This window comes from Lotus japonicus, chromosome 1 (assembly GCF_012489685.1).
Source record: "Lotus japonicus ecotype B-129 chromosome 1, LjGifu_v1.2".
NCBI classification, from domain to species: domain Eukaryota; kingdom Viridiplantae; phylum Streptophyta; class Magnoliopsida; order Fabales; family Fabaceae; genus Lotus; species Lotus japonicus.
The window spans coordinates 86,983,707-87,010,863 of record NC_080041.1 but is presented as its reverse complement, the minus strand read 5'-3'; the positions used below and the strand labels follow the sequence as shown (position 1 = coordinate 87,010,863).

The window sequence follows — 27,157 nt, the reverse complement described above, 5'->3', positions numbered from 1 at the left end:
AAAAAAAAAACTATTTAAATGAGATGTTTTTTAATATTAAATAAATTAATTTAAAAAATAAAAACTGAAACAGAAAACATATTTTAGCTGTTCTAATTATTTAGTATTAAAAATTGAAATTAAGAATTGTTTTTAAAAATAGTTTTTAAAAACAAACAATTATTTTTTCTAAAAACATAAAACCGTTTTCAAAAAACAAATTTTTTTTTACCAAACATGCCTTATTCACAATCACACATTTCACCAAAAAAAACTTAATTAAACATAGTTACTAAGCTCCTAAGAGCAACTCCAACGGGAGTTGCTTAGCATGGTTGCTAAAACTAAAGAACGTTCTTTATTTTTCTGCTCCATTGGAGCTTGCTGAGGTGGCGTTGCTTAGAGCTCAAAGCTAAGCAACGCTCCTTAGCTTGCTGAGGGCAGTAAAAAATGGTTTTTTCTCTTTTCATTCAGCAATAGAAAATCGTTAAAAGGGGAGGGAAGAACCGATCAATGGATAAGCAGAAGCAACAATACAAAGCAACCCAGAAAAGAGATGAACACAGATTAAACAATTAAAATACACATTTTTGAAACAAATCAAAAAATTACACAAGGATCTCCGATCTGTAACCTTGCATGTCCTCTGAACCTCTGAAACTTGCATGTCCTCCGATCTCAACCGTCGATCTCAACCGCATGTCCTCCGCATGTCCTCCGATTGTGTCTCTCACCGCATGTCCTCCGATCTGAAACTTGCATGGGCTTCGATTGAGAGTGAGAGAGAACGAGAGAGAGCGAGAGAGAGCAGCATGGGTGATCTGGGTGATCTGGGTTTCAGCAACATCTGGGCTTCGATTGAGTGAGAGGAAGCTTCGATTGAGTGAGACGGAGCAAGAAAGAAAGAGGGTTGAGAGGGTTGAGTGTGTGAGGAAGCTTCGAGAAAGTGGGTTGAGAGGGTTTCAGAGAATTTGGGTTTCATGGTTGTCGCAACCAGGGGTCGCGGCGGGACGGCGCGCTAAAACTAAATCAATGTATCAGAAGAGTCGCCACTAATGTTTTTAGGGAGAACATCAGAGAACCCAAATAATAAAAGAAACCAAATCTAGATTCGGGAGTCGATTACGTATAGGGAGGTGTTAGCATCCTACAACGTCTGTCATAAGACAGTTACCTATGGTTAATTATGCAAGATTTCTTAGCTTTCTAAATCATTTATTTTTACCCTTAAGAAAACGTCTTGTATTTTATTTAAAAAAAAGAATATTTACAAGTTGCTAGTGTGATGAAAAGATTATTTTACAAAGAAGAACAAAATTTAGATTTTTGTTTGGAGTGCCTGGCGGGAGTGACCCCGGGCCTACGTATTCTCTATCAACAGAGAAAATCAAGGCTACGTAGTTCTTGGTAAAAAAACATGAGTTGGTTATGATATTTTTTAGTTTTCAAAAGATTAATTCATTTGAAAAAAAAATAATGATTTGTTTTTATGATTTTATTTGCAAAGAGGGTTTAACCTTAACATTTCATTATGAGTTCTTGACATCATTGAAGAAAACATATTTTGGGATTTTTCTTAAGAAAATAATTAATTAGAAAAAAAAACAAAAAAAGCAAATACAGCCCCTAATTATTCACATTTTAATGGTTAAGAGCAATATATCCCTATAATGGTATCAAAAAACCGAAACTAGGCCATGATTCAAAAACAAAGCCCATTATATACATATAAAAATATGCTATGAAGAGACCAAGAAAGGGAGCAGCGGACTAGCCCAAAAAGAAGTGTGGAAAGAAAGGAAAAAAATAATAATTAGAAACAAACTAGAGAAAGAAAAGGAACGGGCCTTTGGCCATGGTGAAATCAGATGAGTTCATTGGGTAAAAAAAATAAAAGAAAGTAAGATAACCGATTGAGACATAAAAGGGAATAAATCCCAATCCTTTCCAAACGGTTCCTTTCTCATATTTTTTCTTGTTTTTACGTTATCTCTCTCTCTCTCTTCTGTTTCGTTCCTGTTTCTCTTCTTCTTCCTTTCTCTGTTTTTTTTTAAAACCCTAGCCTACGCCGGCCTTCTCTTATGCGCGCATGGCCACGGTGGTCGCAGCCATGGCAGGGCACAGTGAGGCTGATGAGGGCCGCTACAACATCGAAGCCGCCGCCTTTCGGCGGCGGTCCGGCGAGAGCAACGCGAATCTGAGAGGGGGGTCAAAACACTCAGATCTGTCTTGAGTGGGGAAAGAGGAAAATCAGAGCAGCAACACAACCACAATGCAGCCACCACCTTTCGACGATGCTCCGACGAGGGTTAGTGAAGGTGATCCGAAAACACACCGCCACAACTTCGAGCCACCATCCTCTGGCGGTGACTCAGTGAGGGCGTGAAGGACTTGGCCTCCCCCTTTCCTGCACTGTTCTTGACTTGTTTATCACTGTATTTCTGTTTTGTTGGTTTAAGTATTTCTTAGTTTTTTTTTAATCCTCATGTATCTATTTTAGTCTGGTTTCTTATTTCCTTTTTTATTACAAAGGATGTAACAGGAACAACACAAAAGTGAAAAGGAAATGGATTTACAGAACAGCAACTGATATAATAAAGTCTTAAGGAAGAAAGAAAAATACCTTAGTGAAAGCTTTGTTCACTTTTCAGTTTCAGACTCAATCTTACGTTTTTTTTTATCTTAATGCTTCCCCCCTATCAGACCAAGTTTCTATTTTTTAATAATGGTTTGTGTATTCAATCTTTAGGTCCCCCAGAAAGTAAAAAAAAAAACTTTCTATTTATAGGGGATGGCTATACTTACTTCAGAAGGATCCGGAACCCACTTGCTGTGCTGATCATCTTTATCCCATTATTTTTCTTTTCTTTTTGTTTTTATATCAATTTTATCATTTTCTTCTTATGAGCATTTTTTTGGTCGAAAATGGGCCAAAGGCCCACTAACCACACACTCTTTTTTTTAATTGGCAAAGCATTTTTGGCAAAAAAAATATGGGCCAAAGACCCACTAACCAGACATTCTCTTTTTTTTAATTATTGTTACATGGTTAAGAAATCAAAAATAAATTAACTCACTTGATCACTAATACTAAAGAGTTCACTCTAACTTTATATCCCTAATTAAGTTATTAATAATTTTTAAATTCAAACTATTAACCCGGACAAAAAGGGGTATCCACAATGGTCAAGAGTGGAGAAGCTTCGAGAATGAGAGGGTGATGTCGTTTTGGCCTTTTGGGTGAGTGAGAATGAGAGGGTGATGTCGTTTCAGAGAAAGAGTGCTGTCGTTTTGGCACCAGTTATTTGAGTTCACGCATGTATTGTTACTAGAAAAGCCAATAGTTAAAAGCCAATTTTTATTATGTTTCTTATTATTGTTTTTAAAATGTAATCAGCTAACTTGCACGAGCAGGAACATGTTGATAAACTAGGAGTACTTGTTTGGAATTAAATAGCATTGGTTGGCCAACAAGAAAAATAAAACTAGTTGGTAGTTATTGATTTTCATTAAAGAGCATTTGTTGGCCAACAAGAAAAATAAATGTAATTGGTTAGAGCACTTGTAATGCAATTTAATCTTTGAGAGAGTTTTCATTATTAGAAAGAAGAGGTCATATGAGTCAAAGAGAAATCCATCGCCAACTTCAAGCAGACTTGGTCGAGCATATTTGGGAGCTCTCCGAAAGTAGGAATAATGAAATTTAATCTTTGAGAGAGTTTTCATTATTATTTATTTTGCAATGAATTGTATCTTATTTCGAATTTAATTATATAATATAATGTAATGCATTTTGTTTGAATTTTGTTTTAAATATCATGTCCAATTTTAAATATATTTATATTGTTATAAATATTAATTAATATTTAAATTTAAGTCATGCTTAGTTGGAAATAAAAATATGAACATATGAGATACAGTGGGGTCCAACTAAAAGTAAAATAAGCAATCATGCACTGGAGTGAATTCTGCATGGGTTGCTTATGAGTTGCTTAAATCCTATGTGGCAGTCTGGGCCCACCAGAATAGCATTTAAGCAACTCATTAAGCAACAATGCATTGGAGATGCTCTAAGAAACAAGTTTTTATTCATTCACTTCCCTTCCCTGTATCTCGCAGCCACTCAAGCTCTCTCCAAATCTCACATCAATTTGTTTGTGTATCTCGCATCATTCACTTTTTTTCCTAACATATCCACCATGTTATCTAATAATTTTAAGACCTCATTCTGGAGAGTGAGACACTCTAATGAAATACTCTCTATCACAAAAAGACACGTCATCTTTTTAATTAAAAACACTCCTTCTCTCTCCATAACTTGTGTTCGTGTTACTCACGCACCCATTCCTCATCTCTTGGTGTTTTTTCATTTCCCTCACTCAGTTCCGTAACTTTCGTTCATTCCTCTGTTACTTTTTTTTTTCATTTTTATCAACTCTTTCACTCTCTAAAATCAAATCTCAATCTTTATTTCTAATGCAATTTTGATTTTTTAACTTTCAATTTCGAATTTCAGCAATACGATAATGGGTTTTTATTCTCCCATGCGAGATTTCATAGATCCATTCGTCACTGTCATTGCGATGTCGTCGAGGCAAATTTTGGGGATTTCGTAGAGTTTGTATTCGGGATTTCATCTCTGGAACAACTGATTTTGCTTCTGCAGGGTGATATTTACTTGGGTTGATGTTTGGGTGTGGAATTATATGCTTTGGCGACAAACGTTATTATGACTCATCTATTTTCTTATGTTCTATCAAATTTCTGATATGCAATTATATGTTGCATATTTAGAACCATTTTCAGTTGGACGGGGTCTGACAAAAAGAAAAATTGTTTTTTAAGGATGAATTTAAGGCCAGAGCAAATTTATTCTATGATATCTTGGATACTTGATTTGCTTGCATTGTTCCTGTGAGTCTGTGACTGTCTTCTTTCTCTTTTACTTAATGCATAAAATGGAAAATACAATCATTAAATGACATGAAGTTCACTACTTTTCATGTGACATTGCTGTCTTTTAAAACTTCAGGTGTTGGCCTTTACAAAGAAATTGATTCTTATATCTATTAAGGTGGTGTTTAGCTTGCTATGTGCTTGTATGTGGAATTGTGGATCACTTAGTTGTTAGTATTTGTATTATTTTGTTTTAATGTCATGTGGCGACGTTTTTCTGCAGGTGAAGAAATTTGTAGTGTTTTAGTTATGTGCTGAATATGGTGGTCTATAAATTCTTAGTTTCAATAATTTTCAAGATCTGGGTATTGGATAACATAAATTTATAGGCTTTGGTTGTTTTTACAAATGCAATGATTGTCAAAGAAGGTGTTAGCTAAGAGGGTATGATTTGGTAAATATATGAGATTTCTTCAAATGAGCTTTTCAAGCTAATCTATGCTTAATGGGTTATATAGAAAATGGATCGCTCTACTGTATACATCATTTAGCCTAGAGACTTGCAGTATCTAACTCTATTTCCAACTGTTAAACAATATTTTGCTTGCTTATAACATAAATCATCTACCTGTTTTTTGCAGCAAGCTAACCAGAGGAGGAATGTGTTATTAAAATTCAGAACAATCAGTTATCTGTAGCTTTCACTGCAATGCTTTTCAAGTTAAATCTACATCATGAGCATAATGATGGATTCAACACATTCAGTAACTCTTATCATTAATTAGAGCTTGATAGTTATATGCTTAAGCATTTAAGCATATTTGCATACCCTTTAGCTCTAAATAATGGACAAGTGTCTCAATAGAGTCAATACTCAATACTAAAAGTTTAACTAACCATCAATTTGCATCAATGTGACAATGTTGTGAGATATGTGTTACTGATTAACGGTGTCTTCTAATGTCATCTATTCAACTTTTGTTCGAGTATGCGGTTTAATTTGTTTTAGAATTTAATTTAGATGTATTGATAGTGTAGTTTTACATATGCATTCAATCACATCTCTTCCTTTTTATTTTAAATATTTTTAAATTTAAATTTAATTAATCATGGCATGACAAATTAATGAAATTTAATTAGATGACAAATTAATATATCATTGAATATAATAATTTTCTAAATATCAATTTAATTTTTAATGTAGAGGTTCTCACACAAATAAATAAAAAAGTAATTGAAATACATTAAATTTAAAATACATAAAAAACCCGTGCAATGCACGGGCTACTAACTAGTTCCAAATATTTCCAAATATTTATCAATTTCTTACGGTTACTTTAAAAAGAATTAAAATATTAATTTTTTTCTAAATATCCGTGCATTTGCACATGCTATAAATACAGAGTAATGTAATGTTAGATCCTACATTCCTATTATTCCATACTATTACTCTACATTGTCATTAAAACTACGTAAACCACTAAGACTAACACCAAATGGAGTTCTGGTTCATCCTCATTGCCTTTCTCTGTTTTTGCATGCTCATCATAATGAGAGCTTTCCCCTCAAATATTCCTCTCCCTCCTGGACCTTTCCACCTTCCCATCATCTCCAACATCCTCTTGCTGCGAAAACCATTTTCAGAACTAGAGCCAATTCTTAGAAACCTCCATGCCAAACACGGTCCTATAATCACATTCAACTTCTGGAATGGTCCACACATTTTCATAGTTGATCCATCCATTGCCCACCAAGCCTTAATTCAGAAAGGTGCAATCTTCGCAGACCGCCCCAAAATCCTATGTAACAGTGACCAACTCAACATCTCCTCCTCCTCCTACGGCCCCACATGGCGTGTCCTCCGCCGTAACCTGGCCTCCGTGATGCTTCACCCGTCACGGTTGAAATCCTTTTCAAATACCCGCAAGCGGGTCTTAAATGATCTCCTGAATCAGTTGAAATATGATGCAGAATCATGTAATGCCATTAAAGTCATGGACCATTTGCAACATGCCATGTTCAGCTTGCTTGTTTTCATGTGTTTCGGTGAAAGAGTTGATGAGCATTACATCACACACATAAAAGGCATCCAGCGTCGTTTGATTTTAAACTCTAGCAGATTCACTATACTGAATTTCTTTCCAACACCGGTGGCTCGCGTCTTGTTCCGAAAACGCTGGCAGGAGTTTTGGCATCTTCGGAAGGCCCAAAAACATGTTTTGTCTGAATTAATAGAAGCAAGAAAACAAAATTTAGAAAGCAGGAAGAACAATGATATTGATAATGATGAATGTGCTGTTTGTTATGTGGATACTTTGTTAGATTTGCAATTGCCTGAGGAGAAACGCAAGCTGAATGAAGGTGAAATTGTTAATCTATGTTCAGAGTTTTTGAGTGCGGGCACAGATACAACTTCGACGACATTGGAGTGGGTTATGGCGAATATGGTGAAGAACACACATGAGCAACAAAGGGTTGTGGAGGAGATTGAAGGGGTTGTAGGTGGAAGAGGAAAAAGGGAAGTGACAGAAGAAGATGTGATGAAATTGCCATATCTGAAGGCTGTGATTTTAGAAGTTTTAAGGCTTCACCCTCCCACACACTTTGCAATTCCACATGGAGTAACAGAGGATGTGGTTTTGAATGGTTTCTTGGTGCCGAAGAAAGGGACGGTGAATTTTTTGCTGGCGGAGATGGGGTGGGATCCGAAGGTGTGGGAGGATCCTATGGCGTTCAAGCCAGAGAGATTTTCAAGAGGTGATCAGAAGGCATTGTTTGATATCAGTGGACGTAAAGAGATAAAGATTATGCCGTTTGGTGCAGGGAGGAGGATTTGTCCAGCTTATAACTTGGCAATGCTGCATTTGGAGTACTTTGTGGCAAATTTGGTCTGGAATTTTGAATGGAAGAAGACTTCACTTGATGTTGATCTGTCAGAAAAACAGGAGTTTACTATGGTCATAAAACATCCAGTGCAAGCTCTGGTTTCTCCTAGGTTCTAGGCCTCATCTCTGGTTTCTCCTGTTTGTAAAACTTTTCATAAGAGGCCATAAATATGTGTATGTATGTATTTAGTTATGTAACACACATTCTTTAAGGAAAATCAAACATGAATATTTAGTTATGTATTTTTAAATCTTGATATACCTACATGTTTAATAACTTTTTACTGATTGGAAATTTATCAATAGAGGTTTACTTTGAAATCTGTATAGCATCTTTCTTATTGTTCAAGGAAAATTGTTCTTTCAAAGTAGAGCTCATCGAACATTCGATCTTGGCGTAGTGGACACAGACTTAGTGCATGGTGGTGCAGAGAATGTCCACGTGGAGCACGTAAGGGGATATACTAGCATAAAGCACTCGGATGCTCAGATCAACTTCTAGATCAGAGCAAGTCTTTAAAGAATATCTAGTGTTACAACTTACAAGTGTGAACTGAACAGAGCTTCAAACACAATGCGCAATGTCATGCCAAGAAATCGCAGCTTCAACATATTTCTCTAACTTAATAAAAAATGCATTGAGTATTTAAAAATCAAGTCAACCACGTCTAAGTGTGATTAAAAAAGTGTGTTGGTAGCATTTCTCTTTATCTAAAGAGCATCATGTATTTTATGTCATTTCTCTACAAACATCTAAATTTCCTTTTTCTTAATACTTCATATTTCCCTAAGGGATCCTAGTCCTCCTACAAAATCATGACAATTTAATATAGAACACAAAGTTCAGAGGCTGCAATGGACATTAGCATCATATTCTACCATACCTGCTTGTTTTGACAGCTGATACAGTATCATTCAACTTCCTTTCAGCATCAAAAATTGCTGCCATTGTTTGATGAAAAACATGAAGCCTCTGATCCAGACTTCACCTTCTCATTCATTATAGAAAGGCCAACTGTCAATTTCTCGGTCAATCCAACTCTCTTGTCAAAAGTGCAGAGGCTGCAATGCACATAAGTATCATATTCTACCAAACCTTTGCATATGCATTAGAAGTCAACTGATGCTTCTCATCAAATGCTTTAGCTTTGTTTACAGCATCTTGCCTTATTGCGGAACATTTTGCCAGCATACTACTAACTGCGACTTATGCTCTACTAAGATACATTCTTCCATTGACGGAGCTGGGTTTCTCCTCCTGAAAGAGATGCAATATGGCTCATAACAACACAGCGGGAACTCGGGAAGAGTTCTAGTAATTATTGCCAAGCTATGAAATAAAATAATGCAGGCCAAATCCAATGTGAAAATGCCAATAATTAGTTACATTTTTACTGACATAACATAAAGATATAATCATTGGACTATCTTCTTTGAAAGTTGTCAGAATCGCAATGTCAAATTAATCTGGTATGTTTAAAACGCACTCAAATGTACCAATAAAGCCCTTATAGTAAAATAACTTCAATACTTTTTAAGCCTATTCCATATGCCCATGAAGAATAGCTCATCAGGAAAAAATCAAGATTTAAAACCTTATATTATGATTTTGGTATTTACCTCAATATTCAACGAGACATGTTCAGAAGCAACACTCATAGCATCTTCCACCACCCTTACTTCCTGCACAAGTCGATTTTGATAAGTTTCGAATTTCACATCAATATGTGCACATTAATAGAAGAGTTATTGGTATAGTTACCAGCATCTCACGATTTGGTACATAGTTCTCAGTTGGAGTTACACTCACAATCTGGTGTATTATTATGGCTCCCTAATAAAAAGACAACAGAAGTTTCACTTTCACAAACCACAAAGCGAAATGGCATATATAGGATGAATAAGTTCCCAACTCTATATCAATATCAAAATGTGATCATGTCCAAAGACTACAAGTGAGAAAGGGTATGGAATTGACTCTATCAATAAGACATCCAAACGGATACCCATAAGAAATATAGATTTTCTGTGAAAAAAGGTTAGGCTTTGCTATTTGTAATTCTAAGTGCAAGTGATCTGTTCTTTTCTTCAAAATTAAAATGCTAGCATAAAGCCTAATACACTCAAAAATTAAGTGAATTTCTCAACACTTGCAATCTACTTAAATGAAGCTATAAAATAACATATGGATTCTTGAGGATTTCAATCTGATAGTTTCCTTCTAGGATTCAAGTTCATCTAACTCGCACCTGACTGTGGGTACGCATCACTCACTAGGACTCTATGAGTCATTTTCTTCCCTTTTCTTTGAAGCAAGCTGCATTAAGTGAAACATATCTCCTTCAGAAATTTAGTTACCCCATAGTAATATACAAGTGATATTTTAAAACCACATATATAGCAAGATGTGCAAGTTTAAACACATCTCAGTATCTGGTACCTTGCCATGGCAATATCAAGTAACTTATTAGACAACAAAGTTATTCAAGTCTACCATGAGCAGTTGAGCACTATTCAAAAATTGTAACATTGTCAACAATTTCTACCTGTGCTTCTCAGCATGTTGAATATAAAACATAGAGGAAACCAAATTCTGTTGCAAACACTGTCACTATTAGAGATGATTTCTAATCTTTGGCAAATACCACATAAATTCATAGAGAAAACACAATCCCTAACTAAAATTCAATACAATTAAGCTGGAAAAATAGAAGTAAAACAAAATAAGTGATTAAATTTAGTGTTAGAACATACAATTGCAGCTTCACGTTTGCTCCTATGCGCCCAATCACCGCTATTCCTCTTCCAGTTCCGAACTTCAGCAACCCTGACGACATGGAAAGCGAATCAGGATCAGATTGGATTCGGGTTTTTCAAAGTCAGAGAAGAAGAGCTTGTTCCGACGGGCGGCAGCATCGAGTTGAGGGTGAATACGCCGCAGACATTGCTGTTGGGATCGGATCGGAAGAACGAGGGCTTGGTGGTGGTGGTGGTAGTAGTGCAGGTGAGGTAGTGTCATGTTTGGAATAAGCGTTTATGCCAATGTTTGACAGTACCATAGTGATTTTGAGCTTATTTTCATAAGCTACTCATGATAACTTATGAAAAAAAGTTTATACTTATATATAGCTAATTTTTAATTTATTTCAATAAATTTTTTAAAATAGCTTATAAATAAGCACTTATGTCATAAACGTTTATGACCATAAGTGCTTAATTAAGTTGTTTTTCCAAACGGAACCACAAATAAATTAAATTGTGGGGTTAAAAGTTAAAATCACTATTATAGAACAAGAAAATCGCCACAATACTTTCCAAAGCCGTTGCAATATAAGGACCACAATTTTCAGGGTTTTTTTACCATGATAAAGAACACCTTCCGAACAAATATCGATGGCCGGAAGTCATCAATAATGATATATACCTTTAAAAAAAATAGTGATATATACACACCTCATTTTCACTCATTTTTATTTTTATTTCTCTAATCTTATCATATATCACATCTCATACTTTCTCTTTCTTACTTTTTCTTTTCTTCCTATCTATCTTCTCTTTTCACCTCTTTCCACCCGAGAAAGGGGTGTGAAAGCAACGTTATTCCATATCAAACCGTCAACTTAGGGCCACGTCTAAAAATCTCAATAGTACCTCAGTCAACCCAAAATGTCTCACAATTAAGTAAGTATCATATATACGGGTAGATTATATGACTTTGTTACAAAACGTCTCGTCCGAGCTAAACCGCAAGGCTGCCCAAGGTCATCCTTACACTCAAAAGACCATTTACATGGCTTCCTAGAGACTTGTAAAGACAGTGATAGCAAACTCAGAGTCCACAAATTTAGGAGCAATCTTTATTTGAACAACACTTTGCTCATTTTGCAATACTCTAACTTCTTCTTTTCATATTTTCTCTCTCATCGACTACTGTCAAAATGTCCTCACGTACATGCACTCAGGGCTGTGTATGGCCTAAGGCCCCAAAAATTTAGTATATATATTTTGTATACAATTAGGTTGTGTTTGGATGAGGGAATATTTGAGGGGAATGTAATTCTAGAGGGTATTTGAAATCCCTTCAATTAAAATACCCTGTTTGGATATCTAATGTGGGGAATTCTCAAAGTACTAGTAATTAAATGAGGTATTTTACTCAATAGGATTTAGGGTAATTGAAATCACCTCAAAATAGGAAGGAATTTCAAATTCTTCATCTCTACCTTAACCCTATCTAAATTCAGTCAAAAAAATTAATCTCGGCTCAAAACCCTAAAATCGGCCATAAACTCGAAAGTCGGCCAAAAACTCAAAAATCGGCTCAAAACACAAAAAATTGGCCCGACACTCAAAAATGGGCAGAAAATCTGAAAGTTGGTGCAAAACCCTAAAAATCGGCACGACTCTCAAAAATCGGTCGAAAACTCGAAAGTCGGCACAAAACCCTAAAAATTGGCCAATAACCCTAAGAATTGACTGAAAACGTGAAAGTCGGCCCGAAACTCAAAAATCGACCCAAAACCATAAAATCAGCCGAAAACTCGAAAGTCGACCGAAAACTCAAAAATTGGCACAAAACCCTAAAAATCAGCCAATAATCCTAAAAATGGGCCGAAAACTAAAAATGGGCCGAAAACTCGAAAGTCGGCCGAAAACAAAAATAAAAGGGCACAAAAGCCTAAAAATCGGCAGGTAATCCTAAAAATCGGGCGAAAACGTGAAAGTCGGCCCAAAACCCTAAGAATGGGCCCGACTCTAAAAAATCGGCCGACAACTCGAAAGTCGGCACAAAACCCTAAAAATCGGCCGAAAACGTGAATGACGGCCCCAAACTCAAAAATCAACCCAAAACTCTAAAATCAGCCAAAAACTCAAAAATCAGCCGAAAACTCGAAATTCGGCTGAAAACTCAAAATCGGTCGTTGGGTTTTGGGTTTTTCGGTTAATTTTTTAGTGTCGTGCCGATTTTTAGGGTTTTGTGCCGACTTTTGAGTTTCCGGTCGATTTTTTGGGTTTTCGGTCGACTTTTGAGAGTCGGGTTGCTTTTTAGGGTTATGGGCCGATTTTGGGTTTTCGATCAATTTTTTAGTGTCGGGTCAATTTTTAGGGTTTTCGGCCGACTTCTGAGTTTTCGGCCGATATTTGAGAGTCGGGCCGATTTTTTGGGTTTTGGGCCGATTTTTGAGTTTTGGACCGATTTTTGGGTTTTCGGCCGACTTTCGCTTTTTCGGCCACTTTTAGGGTTTTGTGTCGACTTTTAAGGTTTGGTTGATTTTTGAGAGTTGGGCTGATTTTTAGGGTTTTCGGCCGACTTTCGGGTTTTCGGCCGATTATATTAAGATGAAAAAAAAGGAAATTCAATTATATTACCCAAACAAAGAATTTTACAATTGAGGAAATTTCACCATTTTATCCAAACAATAAAATTTGAAATTCAAGGGAATTCAATTGAATCCCTAGCATTCAAAATCCCTTGAATTTCTACAATCCCTCATCCAAACACAACCTTAAGTTTGGAGAAATAATGTCATATTAATTACAACATGACCCATGTAACATGAGAAGCGAGAAGTGCAACTTTGACAGTTATTATTAGTAGTGTTTTGTATTAACAAATTTACATCTATTAAAAAACTAATTTATAAAATATATATTATTTTTACACTCCTAAAATTGAAAAAATAATTTGTGTTTACTGATAACTGTTAATTTTTTTTTACCTTACCTTGATATCTAAGGGTTGCAAATCTCTCATTATTTCTTTTCTTTTATTCTAGGTTCTATTCATAATTTTTTATTTAGTACTATTCTATCTATATTTCATATTATTTTTTTATTCTTATTCTTTGAAGAGAAAATGATTATAAAACTAGAAGATTAATATAAAAATTGATAATTTATATAATAAGATTCTTGTAAAAAAATCACTTTAGCATTTTCGCCGTACACCCTAAAATGCCAATACTGGACTCTGATGCACCCTTGTTGTGTCCGTGTAGCTTTGTTGCGCCAACAAAGTCAATCGAGATGGCCGACCAAGATGGAGTAATCTCTTTCACGGAAAACAGAGTTGTTTGCTAAAATTGGTTTGCTTAATTTACAAGAACCCAGGGATGCTAGAGGAGAAGACGTAAGGAGTAAAATGTGTGCAAATTGCAAATGGAAAGAGCTCAAACAAGAAAGAAGAGGTACTTACGCTTACGTGACATGGTTTGCAAGACATGATGGCTTGTAATTACTTTTTAATTCTTATTTTAATGTAGTGTCAATTTTTAACTGGTTTGTAACCACCAATGACGTATTGAGTTCTGTCTATGCAAGCCTTTCACTCTAAGATAAATACTAAAACTACTAATTAAAGCAAGAAGGAGCAAACACATTTTGCCCCATGCTACCAAAATGGGCAATTTTCTTGCATGTCAATCAATCGTATTCATCAAAATCTAGTCAATGTTTATAGATGAGGGAAATAATTAAGTTGAAATTTAAAATGAATTTGGAGTATTGAAGATTCACAAAATGTATATAAACACAAAGGTAACTCACTAGTCATTCACATTTCACAAAGATCAACATCAATTGCAACCATTAGATAAACATCCAAGACTAAACACATGGAGTTCTGGCTCATTGTCCTTGCCTTTCTCTGTCTTTTGATGCTCATAATGAGAGCTTTCCACTCACATCCCCTCCCTCCTGGGCCTTTCCACATTCCCTTCATCTCCAACATTCTCTTGCTACGAAAATCATTTTCAGAACTAGAGACAATTCTTCTAAACCTCCATGCAAAACATGGTCCTATAATCACATTCAACTTCTGGAATGGTCCACATATTTTCATAGTTGATCCCTCCCTTGCCCACCAAGCCTTAATTCAGAAAGGAACAATCTTCGCCGACCGCCCCAAATACCTTTCTAACAATGAACAATTTAACATCGCCTCCTCCTTCTATGGCCCAAATTGGCGTGTCCTCCGCCGCAACCTCACCTCCTTGCTTCACCCATCACGATCCAAATCCTTCTCTAGCACCCGCAAGCGGGTCCTGAATAATCTTCTGAATAGGTTGAAATCGGATGCAGACAGGGCCGGCCCAAGGGTAAAGCCACCCAAGCAAGGGCTTTAGGCCTCCAATTTTTTTTGTTTTTTCTTAAGTAAAAAAGGCCTCCAATTTTATTTTTATTAAGTAAAAAAGGCCCTCAAAATTAAAATTAACAAAATTTTATATTAGATCAAACATGTTTCAAGGCCCCCAAAATTAAAATTCGCTTTAAGCCTCATTTGGTGTTGGACCGGCCCTGGATGCAGAATCATGTCATCCCATTAAAGTCATGGACCATGTGCAACATGCCATGTTCAGCTTGCTGGTGTTCATGTGTTTCGGTGAAAGAGTTGATGAGCATTACATTAGACACATCGAGTCCATCCAGCGTAGTTTGATTGTCAACACTGGCAGATTCAATCTACTCAATTTCTTTCCATCAATGGTTGCTCGCGTCTTGTTCCGAAAACGCTGGCAGGAGCTGTTGCACCTTCGGAAGGCCCAGAAAGATGTTTTGTCTGAATTAATTGAAGCAAGAAAACAGAGTTTCGAAGACAGAGTCAGTAGAAACATGAAGGACAATGACACTGATGATGATGATGATGATGAATTTGTTGGTTGCTATGTGGATACTTTGTTAGATTTTCAATTACCTGAGGAGAAACGCAAGCTGAATGAAGGTGAAATTTTGAGTCTATGTTCAGAGTTTCTCAATGCTGGAACAGATACAACTTCAACAGCAATGGAGTGGGTGATGGCGAATTTGGTGAAACACTCTCATGTGCAAGAAAGGGTTGTTGAGGAGATTGAAGGGGTTGTAGGTGAAAGAGGAAAAAGGGAAGTGACAGAGGAAGATTTGGTGAAGTTGCCATATTTGAAGGCTGTGATTTTAGAAGTTCTGAGGCTTCACCCTCCCTCACACTTTGCAATCCCACATCGGGTAACTGAGGATGTTGTTTTGAATGGTTTCTTGGTGCCAAGAAAGGGGACAGTGAATTTTTTGGTGGCGGAGATGGGGAGGGATCCGAAGGTGTGGGAGGATGCTATTGAGTTCAAGCCAGAGAGATTTTTGAGTGATGATGATCAGAAGGGATTGTTTGATATTAGTGGGATTAAAGAGATAAAGATTATGCCATTTGGTGCAGGGAGGAGGATTTGTCCAGCTTATAACTTGGCAATGCTGCATTTGGAGTACTTTGTGGCAAATTTAATATGGAATTTTGAATGGAAGGCTTCTTCACTTGGAGGTGATGTTGATATGTCAGAAAGACAGGAGTTTACAATGGTCATGAAACATCCATTACAAGCTCTGATTTCTCCTAGGTTATAGGCCTCGTTCATTTAATCATTTCTGATTTGTTTTGTACAGTTTTTTTCATGAGAGCCACAAATATGTGTATGCATGTATGTATTTAGTTATGTATTACACATTCTTTATAGAAAATCAAACATGAATTGTTTAGTTATGTATTTTTAAATTAGATGAAAACTTGTGGACTTGATGTTAATTTTAAAATGGAAAGTTTCAATTTAGTGGTTTGGACAGATAAAACACATAGTATACAAAAAGTTATTGAAATTCATAGATGTTAATGGGAATAAGTGAAAAGAATCATTGATAATAGATGTTTGGTTTCACTACTTGCATGGAGTTAGTGTACGAAGAAGATGATGGGTGTTTAATTTCAAAATGAGTAATGAGTTAGTGGATACTCTTGATCTTCAGTAGTGGTGCACGGTTCTGGATGAATCTTCTGACATGATAGTGTGATGTTGATACGGCGGAAAGAAGTACATCCAAAGACACTCTGGTGCTCAAGTCAATATGAGAGCATATAGAAAGAAACTTAGTCATAAAAGAACAATTAGTTAGCAAAATAAGTAATGCATATGTAAATAAATGTTCAAACGGGTACTTATGTGCATGGTAAGAGACATATTCGAGACACAAAGCCTAAATGAAGTCTTTGAGTATGACTTCCAAGATGAGGCTACCCTTAAGCAACCTTGCAATTGTCTTATAAATGTGACAGCTTGATTCCACTCGACTGATGGTTAGACTAGGATAGTCTCAAATTTGACCACCTTGACTGACCAACATGGTACTTACTTAGTTGTGAAACATTCGAGTTGTCCAAGACATTACAGGACCTAATATCTTTTAGATTGACAGAAATATAAGTGTCCGTTTGAATTTCTGTTGAACACAACGAGAATCCACGTTGAAACCAACGTGTCAAAATCATTCTTCTTCGTTCCACATTAAACTCAATGTGAAAAAATTTAGTTTTTTTCGGTTGATATTTTAATATACGTGAAATCACATTTGTGTTGCGCTGAAGAAATCACATCACTAACTTATTTTCTCGTAATTTATCATGGTACAAAATCTAATTTATAATAACTTTTAGTCAAAAGTGATTTATTGAATCAATTTTCAGTTTCCAGAATAAATAGCTTTGTTGGGCCAAAAGAAGAAAAAGGTTGGGCCCAATTGCAGTTGCAGTCGCATGAATAGTGATAGTGATTCCTTGACCAAAAAAATAAAATGATTTGAGATTGAATCTGTGTTATTTAATCGAAGGGTGTAGAAAGCCGCGTTCAGGTGACGCTAGGAAACTCGAAAACCCTCCAAATATAAACCCTCGCTCGTTGCTGTATCCTTCACACACACACACACACACACACACTCATTCTCCTCTCCGATCAACACCGCTCTACCCATGGTACACACTCTCTCTCGCTCTCTGTTTCTCTGTTTGTTACTGTTTCAATCAATCTTGCTGTTACTGATGTGATTTGATTTGATTCGATTACCACCAGGCTCTTCCGAATCAGCAAACCGTTGATTACCCTAATTTCAAGCTCGTCATCGTCGGTGATGGTGGCACAGGTTACTCACCTCACCTTCTCTTCCGATCTTTCTCTCCTTCAAAATGCTGCGATTTAGGGTTTTACTTTTTTCTGCCCAAAATTTGCAGGAAAGACAACCTTCGTGAAGAGGCATCTTACCGGTGAATTCGAGAAGAAATATGAACGTATGTGTGATTTATTTAGTTTCAGTTCACGACATGCTTGTGTTCATCTGTATCTTCGTTTGCGATTGACTGATTCGTGTTTTTTGATTTGATTTGGAACAGCTACCATTGGTGTGGAGGTCCATCCTTTGGATTTCTTCACAAACTGTGGCAAGATCCGATTCTACTGCTGGGATACTGCTGGACAAGAGAAGTTTGGGGGTCTCAGAGATGGTTACTAGTGAGTCCTCTTTTCCTACCTATATAGTATGACAAAACCCTAGTTACTTTGCTCTCTGATTGTGTGGTCAAATTTTGTGTGTTCATATTTCTTGTGTGACTATCAATTGGAAATTTCCTCTGTTGTTTTAATGTTTATTTATGCATGGCTAGCTTGATGGTTTTCACCTAATGCTGATAAGTGATAGCTTAAATTTTTGTTTTTAAATTTAAGCATGGGAATAAATTTTGAAGGGTTCTTCTGTTTGCTTTGTGTTTATCTGTCTATATTTTATATGAAGAAGACCTGATAGTTGTTTTACATTCTCGCCACCCTCTACGCTGGTGTTAATTGTAGTTTTTGTTCAATTGTTGTTGCTATTCATTGGCTATGAGGCCTAGGTTTTCTTGTTAGAATAGTTTTGCATGTCCATAACCGGGTTTGCAGTTTTTGCTCCCCTACAAAATGCTGAAATGCTGTGTGATTTTGTAGGAGTTCTAACACTCTGCTATAGAGTGAACTCAAGTTTTTGCACTGGAAATGATTGTTTAAGCTTTGACTTATGTGAGGATATTAATCCGATTCATGTTTTGATTTAGCATTTGTTCACTTCCTGTTTTTAACATGGAATTTTGTTCTGCAGTATCCATGGGCAATGCGCCATTATAATGTTTGATGTTACTGCCCGACTGACATACAAGAATGTCCCTACCTGGCACCGTGATCTTTGCCGGTTAGTATATATGCAACCTTTTGAACCTGTTTTTTTCTCTAACTATTCTGCACTAAGTTTTTTATACTAACATTAGAGTCACTCTCAATTTCTGATTTTCAGGGTCTGCGAGAACATCCCCATTGTTCTTTGTGGCAACAAGGTTGATGTGAAGAACAGACAGGTGAAGGCAAAGCAGGTTACTTTCCACAGGAAGAAGAATCTGCAGTACTATGAGATCTCAGCCAAGAGTAACTATAACTTTGAGAAGCCTTTCCTTTATCTTGCCAGGAAACTTGCAGGGTATGTATTAGGTGCCGCGAGTTTTTACTTTTTACATCTGAAAAGCACATTGAACTAAATGTATTTTAATTGATGTTTTACCTTCTTGTGTCAATCTTGCAGTGATCCTAACTTGCACTTTGTTGAATCTCCTGCATTGGCTCCACCTGAAGTTCAAATTGATTTAGCTGCACAACAACAGTAAGATATCTGTCATGAACTTAATTAACTCTATCTCTAACAATTGTATGCCCGGCCAACTTGGCAAAAACATGTAGTGTGTGGGAATTCAATGTTCCGTTTTAAATTTGAAGTTGTCTTATATAAATCATTGTCACAATGAAAATGGATGTAGGGGGTGTATAGAGTGATATATTATTGTTTCATTGTGATCTTGGAGTGTTACTGTGTCCTTGCACTTGTTATTTCTCTTAAAACTCATGTTTTGGTGTATTTTGCAGGCATGAGGCTGAGCTTGCTGCGGCTGCTAGTCAGCCCCTTCCTGATGATGATGATGATGCATTTGATTAAAAATCTGCGTGTCTGTTGATCATCTTTCTGAGTTGCTTCTTCTGTCTTAAGCTAAGCTAAGCTACACTATGTTGTGGGGTTGTATTATGGCATTTTTGGTGTGGATTTGAGTATCTGAAATTTAATCATTTATAAGATGTTTTACTTAAAATTGGAAGCCTCACTTTATGGTTAGAACACATGGATGTAGCTGTGGGCATTGTTTATGTTTACCGTCTGTGTTACAACTTACAAGGGTCTATTGAAGTGATTTGTGTTGGTTATTTGATTTCGTTTTGGTATCTATAAAGGAAGCGGTACAATATGGAGCGAGTAATAATCTCCCTAACGATGAGGAGCATTAAGCATCTGTTAAATATTAAATACTGGAGATTAAAACATGACGTATCTGAAAAATATTCTCAGACATTGTGCTGGGATGTGATGAACATGCGGTCCAATATGGAGCGAGGAGAAAATAAAATCAAAATTAACTACAAACACAGACCAATTTAATCTTTAAGCCTTTTTTTTTACCTTCGCTAGTCCTCTGAAAGACCTATTCCATTGTCCAAAATATAAAAAAAAGACCTATTCCTCCTCCTCCGATGATACAATTCAAAATTTAATTGTTTCTTTCAAAAAATGATGAAGTTCAATCCTTGCGTGAATACTTTTCAAAGAAAAAACTATCCACTGTTTGTGTGAAACTCACGGTGAATTGTTGATAAGATTTTTAAATTCTTTCTCATATGCACTTTTTTCTTTTCTTTCATATGCTATTGTAGGGTAGGCCTCAAATTTATTGTTTCACATGGAATCAATACAATGTAAAAAGTCTAATTTGGCTTTCAACCGATCATTCATGGCTATAGACTATAGTAATAGGTTTAAATTTTTTTTATAAGGCAAAATATATTGAAATGAAGTTCAATGGGTACTTCAACCCAATACAAGAATAAGAAGGAATTTTACAAAGAAATAGAGGTAAGAAATAAAGGTAAGAACATGAACAAACCTAGAACCTAAAACCCAACTTTGGAGGAAAGACAAAGAAAACATGTCTCATTAAAACCTTAATAGGGAAAAATCCTATCAAGGAAAAAGAGTAAAATATTTTCTAAGTCTAAGAGTAACCTCCAAGGATGCCTAACCCTCCGGTCCTATTTATAAGCATGAAAGAGAAGAAAAATTTTGGTCCTTTTTATAAGAATCAAATGAAAGTTTGAGCTATATTAATTAATTTTTTTCCAATGATGCCTTATTAACTCTTACTCGTAAAATGTGTCTCATTAATTTTCTCTCGCTTTCCCACTTTCTAACACTAATAACAAAAGATAATTTTGAAAGTTTATTTTGATTCAAGACAAATTTAATGCATTTTATCTAGTTTAACTATATTTCTTAAACTATGTGAATTTTTTTTTGTTGCTTATAAATAGGACCGGAGGGAGTACAAAACATTCCACCCCAAGACTATAGCAACATGTAACCCAAGACTATAGCAACACATGCAACAGACCCTGCAATATTCCTCCTACAACAATCCCAAAAGCACGGTTGCCCCACATTCTTCATATACCACAAAATAATTCATTGATTCTATTATAACAAGTCCACGCATGCACTTGCATTGGACCTCCACTCAAACCACCAGTAACTAAACCCATCCACTTTTGCTTTCACCCACTGCCATGCCTTAACTTGAACCAATTCCAAAATATTTTCCAGCTCTTCATTTGCTCCCTGGAAGACAACTTTGTTTCGCAGCATCCACACAGTCCAAACAAGGGACATCCAAATAGCTCATTCCCCTCCTTGTTGCTTCTTTGACCGCCCAATCATTGGAAATTGGAGGAAGTGCTCTCGTACAGAAGCTGGCATTACTGATTGCATCCCACGCCAAGCAAAACAAGCGCTCCACAGTTGAGTAGCTACTGGGCATAATGAGAATAAATGCTCACTTGTCTCATACGCTTGCTGACAAAGGGGGCACCTTGCATCATCATCTTCGCCTAATATGTGTCTTCTCCGCAAATTATCCCTTGTAGGCAAACGATCCAAGAGTAGTCTCCACACAAATGCTCTAACATTTGAAGATGCACACAGAGTCCAGATGGAGGCAAAAGCTGGATCCGAATCTGTATCACTCTCCTCATAAGCATTTTCCTTTGGAATTAGTGCGATAAAAGATACATTGCTTCCCTTGGGCCATACTCCCCTATTCCAGAAATCTTCTAACACTTGGTGGAAATCTCCTTTAATCACCTCCCAAAATTTCTGAATGAATTTAAAGTTAAACCTGTTAGGACCCGGGCTTTTATCACCCCCACATTCCCAAATTGCCTCCTTTATTTCATCGGCCCCAAAGCGACTTGTCAACATCTCACTATCCACATCTGTTATTGCTCTAAACGATACCTCATCCAGACATGGTTCTGGTCCCCTTGTATCTGTAAACCGCCGCTCAAAATAGTCCTTCGCCTCAGCTTTGATCTTTTGTGGATCTTCCTCCCAATTTCCGTCAACCATTAGCCCCACAATAGAGTTTGAATGTCTCCTCCAATTGATAAGTGAATGGAAATATTTTGTGTTCTGATCACCCTCCTTGAGCCACTTTGACCGTGACTTCTGGCATAGGAGAGATTCATGGAGCCTTAATACTGACCAGAATTCCTCCTGCAATGTCCTCCTCTCTTGGATTTCCTCCATGGACAACCCATCAACCTCCTCCTTCCTGTCTAGATCATTTAATTTATGTACAGCCACATTCCTTATGCTCTTGAGGTCTCCAAACACTTCTTTATTCCACCATTTCAGCCTTGTTTTCACATATTTCAATTTCTCCTTGAGGATAAATGCTCCCCAACCTGAAAATTGTTTCTCTTCCCATGCTTCCTTCACAAACCCTCAAATATTGGTTCCTTGAGCCAACAGTTCATCACCCGAAGGGTTTTTGACCCCAATCACATATTCTACTTCTCAATAACAAGGGACAATGGTTGGATATGTCTCTATTAAGTTTAGATGATATATCATATTTCATCTATGATTCACATAGAATCCTATTTTGAGTTTAGCAATTATTCATCGCTATAGTAATAGGCAAGGACGAATTCATGTGGTAGAGGACGGAGGCAATTGCCGCCACGACATTTTCATTTAGCATACTAATAACATATCATAGTAATAGTATGGCGTAATCATCAAATTAGTCAATGTTTTCGTCTTGCCGTTTGATCTAAGTCTCTCCCCATAAAAAAAGATTTTTTGCAGTACCGAGATGCAAAGCTTTTATTACTTCATCGATGTATTCTTTATCATCTTCAAGTAAGCTCATCGTATAGCACGCGTCCTTGAATGTGTCATATGTAACTTCATATACTTTTCTTATGTTTCGAAAGGAATGAGCCCCTTTGTAAGATTTAGCAACAACCTCACTTTTGTAGAGCCTATAATTTCTCAAAATCTATGTTACTTTTGTTACGTTTATCAAAAAAAAATTATGCATTAAAAGCTTAAAATTAAATTTAGATATAAGAAATCATAAATTTGAAATTTTCTTTTACCGTGAAAAAAAAAACATGAAAAAAAAACCTATTTGTAAACCATGAAAAAACCTATTAGTAAACCATGGAGACTGTCCAATATAAAGTAGGATGGAATCAAGAGGAAATCATTACAAAATCAAAGAGCAAGTTATAGCACATTTAGATATTTTAAACTAAAACATCAATATTTAACCTCTGGGATAAACTAAAATGACTAAAAGTTCAAGCCTTAATTCAATGTAAATACGTCAACACAGACTATACAAAGTGCATGTTTTGAATGAGCGGTGTTACTAATTTATATAGTTGTAGGGACGATGGAAATTTTATTTTTTGGAGTGATGTCATATTTAGTATTAAAACCACCACCTTTATATTTTACGTATTAATATCAATATTAATTAAGAATTCTCTAGATCAAAACATATTAATTGTGCCCTACGAAATTCTCTAAATTATATGAACTAAATAGTAGTGAGCTAAATAATAATAACCTCATTACAAAAATTTCGAGGTAAATAATTAAAATTTTAATATACTTAAAAATTATTTAATTTAATACTTATATACTTCCAGGAAATAGGGATAATGGGAAGATTATTTTCTGTATTGATATAATATTAAACCCACCATCTTTATCTTTTGAAATTTCTAAAGATTACTAATAATATTAATGTTAATATTAATTAATATATTATATAAATAAAAAATATTTAATTATGTTCTATGAAATTTTGTCAGATATTCACTTTTCAAGATTAACATTGTAAGACCCAGGATTTTAGAATTAAATAAATAATTAATTTCCAACTCACGCATAGGATTTTGTGTCAGCGTGAGAGGAAACTTGACTTGTGGTTGATGTTTGGATTAGTATTATGAAGGAGAAAGTCCAGGAAATGACTAAGAATAGTACTATAGTCACTATAGGTTATAGCACGAGCTTTATTCACTTCCGCCTTAGGGCGAAAGCGTTAGTAAAAGGCTAATCCGCTCTTAAAGCACTGTAGAAGCGAAATTCAAAAATATTCAGAGGATTATAAGAATTTCTCTTATTCCTTTCCCTGACGAGTGTTTCAACACGAAACCCTGGATTGTACGAATGATCGATTTCGTTTCTCGGAAGTTTGCCGAAACTAAATCCCTGATAGCTCAAGAACCTTAAAGTAAACTGTTGATGAAGACTTTTTCTATTCGGAGCTTCAAACGAAGATTCCACACGCAATCACCCATTTCTTTCGATGTTTCCAATCTTTCTTCAGAAGGAAGTTTTCTCTTCCGACATCGACTGCAAAAAGTAACTTTTCGGGTTAAATCGATTAACACCGTTAGCGAGTCGTTAGCTTAAAGTCCAAGAAACTTATTTTGAGTTCTGGAATTCTGTCGCCAGAACCAATCTTAGAATTCACAGAGGATGGCACAGGAGAAATCGGAATCGCGAAATTTTCATTTTTCCGCATTTTCCCTCTCCTATAAATAGCTTGAAAAACCAAAATCCTCACCATTTTTCACCCATGGAGGCCGAGAGCTTCAAGAGGAGAAGGAGGAGGAATATTTTCGCCGTTTCTTGCCTGATCGTCGCACTGACAGTTGCTATACGTAGGCCTCGAGGTACTGATGTTTTTCCTTACCTCTGATCGTAAATTCTGTCGCTTTTCTCTATGTCTTTCTTTGCACAAAGTTTTGAGCTTTTTGTAAAACTGTCCAAATAACTTGATTTCAGTGTCTAAACTTATTGCCTACATGCCCAAGAACATGAATATCCAGTTGTTTTCCGCTGAATCTCGCCAAATCTCCGCAGAGATCAAATTCTGTAGAAATACCCATTTTTATGCTGAGGTTCCGCTTTTTGAATCATAAACTCTCGACTGAGCTTAGCGTCAGTAGGATTAGTTGTCATAAACGTCGTGGGCATCGACCCCATCCAATTTATTTTTCGAAATTCCGATTTTGAGTTTCCGAGCTGAAAATCTTGACCAAAATACCCCTGTTCTAGTTTTCGATCCGATAATTTTTCTGAGAGTTTCCCTGGCCTAGATATCGCCTAAGAATACCTAGGAATTGATTTAGATCGAAGAAAAAGTTCGGAAACCCTATTTTCTAAAGTGGCCAAAACCTGTTTATTAGGGTACCGTGTCCAAAAATAATTTTTGGGTCTGTATGACCTAAGCCATTGCGTAGCTCTTTCAATTGTCAAAATTTTGGCGTTGGTTTCGTGTCAATCCGAGTTCTGTAGCTCGAGTTATGCGCATTTTAGCGAAAACATGTCTTATTGTCCATTCGTGCCTAAATGTCGAACTCTAGAGCTTCGAAAGCTTCTTTTCGGGTTTTGATAGTGTTATTAGTTGTTTTGTTTCTTAGAGACTAAGCAATGATACTTTGCTTAAGGTTTGGAACGAGTTGAGCTGAGGAAATAGACTTTGGAGCAATTGGCGAGGTTTCACAAATGAGGAGGACGCCCGGGGAACTTGCTGAGTTCGGGAGCTCTATTTTGGATTGGACTGGGATGTTGAGCTTGGATGGAGAAATTGGCTAAGGTAAGGGTAACTCGGTTTTAGCGCGTCTTTGAGTCTTGCATGCTTTTATCGCACTGCATGCGTTTGAGATGAAGTTGTTTAAACTTGATTGGAAATTGATTGAAATGTTAGTATGCTTTCAACGTTGTATGCTTGCTTATGTTGACTGTTTCTGAGGCTTGTGCCAAATGTTTTCTAAAGGCTTCGGTCGAGTAAAGTTATTGAGACGTGTGTCTCCGTTTTCTGAGAGGCTTCGGCCGTTTACTGGTTTCTGTCATTACTGCTTTCTAATGGATAAGACATGGTTATTGTTGATACTTGACTTAAAAAATTAGACTTTAAATTGTTGATTGAGTGATTACTGAGGTTGAGGATTGTTGTTGACTAACTTGACATTTAGGGCTTGAACTTGAAGTGGCAATGTGGTGGTGCTTGTCCCACGTGATTGTCCCGTCTACCAAGGCGTTATAAAGTGGCGATATGGTGGATATTGTCCCACGTGATCGTCCCATCTTTCGAGATGTCCTAAAGTGGCAATGTGGTGGTGATTGTCCCACGTGATTGTCCCGTCCATTGTGGCGTTAAGTGGTGGTGTGGTGGTGATTGTCCCATGTGATCGTCCCGTCTTGAGAGACGTTGCTGATCGATCCATATTGGTAGAAGCATATAGTCGCATTATAGGACACTAACAATTGATTTTGTTTATATCTGCCTTAATTCTATGTGGTTAATTATGTTATTATCTGATTCAATTATATGTTGTTGATTTTGTTGATATCTGCCTTGAAATATATTGATAGCTTATTTATCGGAATGTTTTGGAGTTTTTGAAGTGACGATGTGGTGGATATTGTCCCACGTGATCGTCTCGTCTTTCGAGACGTTATCAAGTGGTAGTGAAGTGGATATTTTCACATGACTATCCCGTCCTTCGAGGCGTTACTTAGTGACAGTGGAGTGGATATTTTCACATGACTGTCCCGTCTTGCGAGACGTTATTGTTTGATTGATATTGTTGAGGATTGTCGATATCTGATTTGACATTATATTGATGAGGTTACTGATATCTGGTTTGATGTTATATTGTTGAGGTCGTTGATATATCGTTTGGTGTGATATTGTTGGGGTTGTTGACATCTGATTAGATGATATAGATTGAGGTTGTTGTTATTTGATTTGATATTATATTGTTGAGATTATTGTCATATGATTTGATTCTATACTGTGGAAGTTGTGCATATCTGGGTTGTTATATGCTGTTAAGTTGATGTCTGAATAAATGTTACCTTGTTAAGTTGTTGATATCTGAGTTAATATATAGGTTGTTAAGTTTTGTTAATATCTGTTTTAAAACCATATCGTTTAATTCTGTTAAATATATGATTTGATTTCATGATTCGATAGGATGAGTTGTCATCTAATTTGAGTTAAATTGCTAGTTTATTTACCATGCTAAGTAATCAAATTTGAATAACATGATTTTCTCTTTTATATGTGGTAGTTGTATGGAGTTAACCCTTTCTATTTGCTATTTGTTGTTTGGGCGCTT

At 36.2% G+C, this 27,157-nt stretch overlaps 3 protein-coding genes and 1 pseudogene across 3 annotated transcripts; 3 read left to right on the top strand and 1 right to left on the bottom strand.

Annotated features, from left to right (window-relative positions):
- Positions 1–6,371: 6,371 nt before the first annotated feature.
- LOC130710267 (cytochrome P450 89A2-like) lies at positions 6,372–7,877 on the top strand. The gene has a single exon (XM_057559472.1). The coding sequence runs from the start codon at positions 6,372–6,374 to the stop codon at positions 7,875–7,877; it is 1,506 nt and encodes a 501-aa protein (XP_057415455.1).
- Positions 7,878–8,644: 767 nt separating this feature from the next.
- LOC130727405 (binding partner of ACD11 1-like) lies at positions 8,645–10,820 on the bottom strand (annotated as a pseudogene).
- A 3,515-nt stretch (positions 10,821–14,335) lies between these two features.
- On the top strand, positions 14,336–16,295 carry LOC130732172 (cytochrome P450 89A2-like). The gene is made up of 2 exons (XM_057584280.1): positions 14,336–14,849; positions 15,067–16,295. Exons 1-2 carry the CDS (start codon positions 14,375–14,377, stop codon positions 16,128–16,130), a joined length of 1,539 nt encoding a protein of 512 aa, XP_057440263.1. The 5' UTR covers positions 14,336–14,374; the 3' UTR covers positions 16,131–16,295.
- Positions 16,296–17,369: 1,074 nt separating this feature from the next.
- Positions 17,370–19,825, top strand: LOC130727404 (GTP-binding nuclear protein Ran1B). The gene is made up of 8 exons (XM_057578530.1): positions 17,370–17,526; positions 17,624–17,693; positions 17,782–17,838; positions 17,941–18,058; positions 18,681–18,770; positions 18,873–19,052; positions 19,155–19,232; positions 19,493–19,825. The coding sequence occupies exons 1-8, from the start codon at positions 17,524–17,526 to the stop codon at positions 19,560–19,562; spliced, it is 666 nt and encodes a 221-aa protein (XP_057434513.1). The 5' UTR covers positions 17,370–17,523; the 3' UTR covers positions 19,563–19,825.
- The last annotated feature ends 7,332 nt before the right edge of the window (positions 19,826–27,157 follow it).

Coding starts and splice junctions, on each gene's coding strand:
- LOC130710267 (XM_057559472.1), top strand. CDS start 6,372: ATGGAGTTCTGGTTCATCCTCATTGCCTTTCTCTGTTTTTGCATGCTC.
- LOC130727404 (XM_057578530.1), top strand. Junction 17,839..17,940: donor ATTCGAGAAGAAATATGAAC/GTATGTGTGATT, acceptor GATTTGGAACAG/CTACCATTGGTGTGGAGGTC. Junction 18,771..18,872: donor TGGCACCGTGATCTTTGCCG/GTTAGTATATAT, acceptor TCTGATTTTCAG/GGTCTGCGAGAACATCCCCA.
- LOC130732172 (XM_057584280.1), top strand. CDS start 14,375: ATGGAGTTCTGGCTCATTGTCCTTGCCTTTCTCTGTCTTTTGATGCTC. Junction 14,850..15,066: donor ATCGGATGCAGACAGGGCCG/GCCCAAGGGTAA, acceptor CCCTGGATGCAG/AATCATGTCATCCCATTAAA.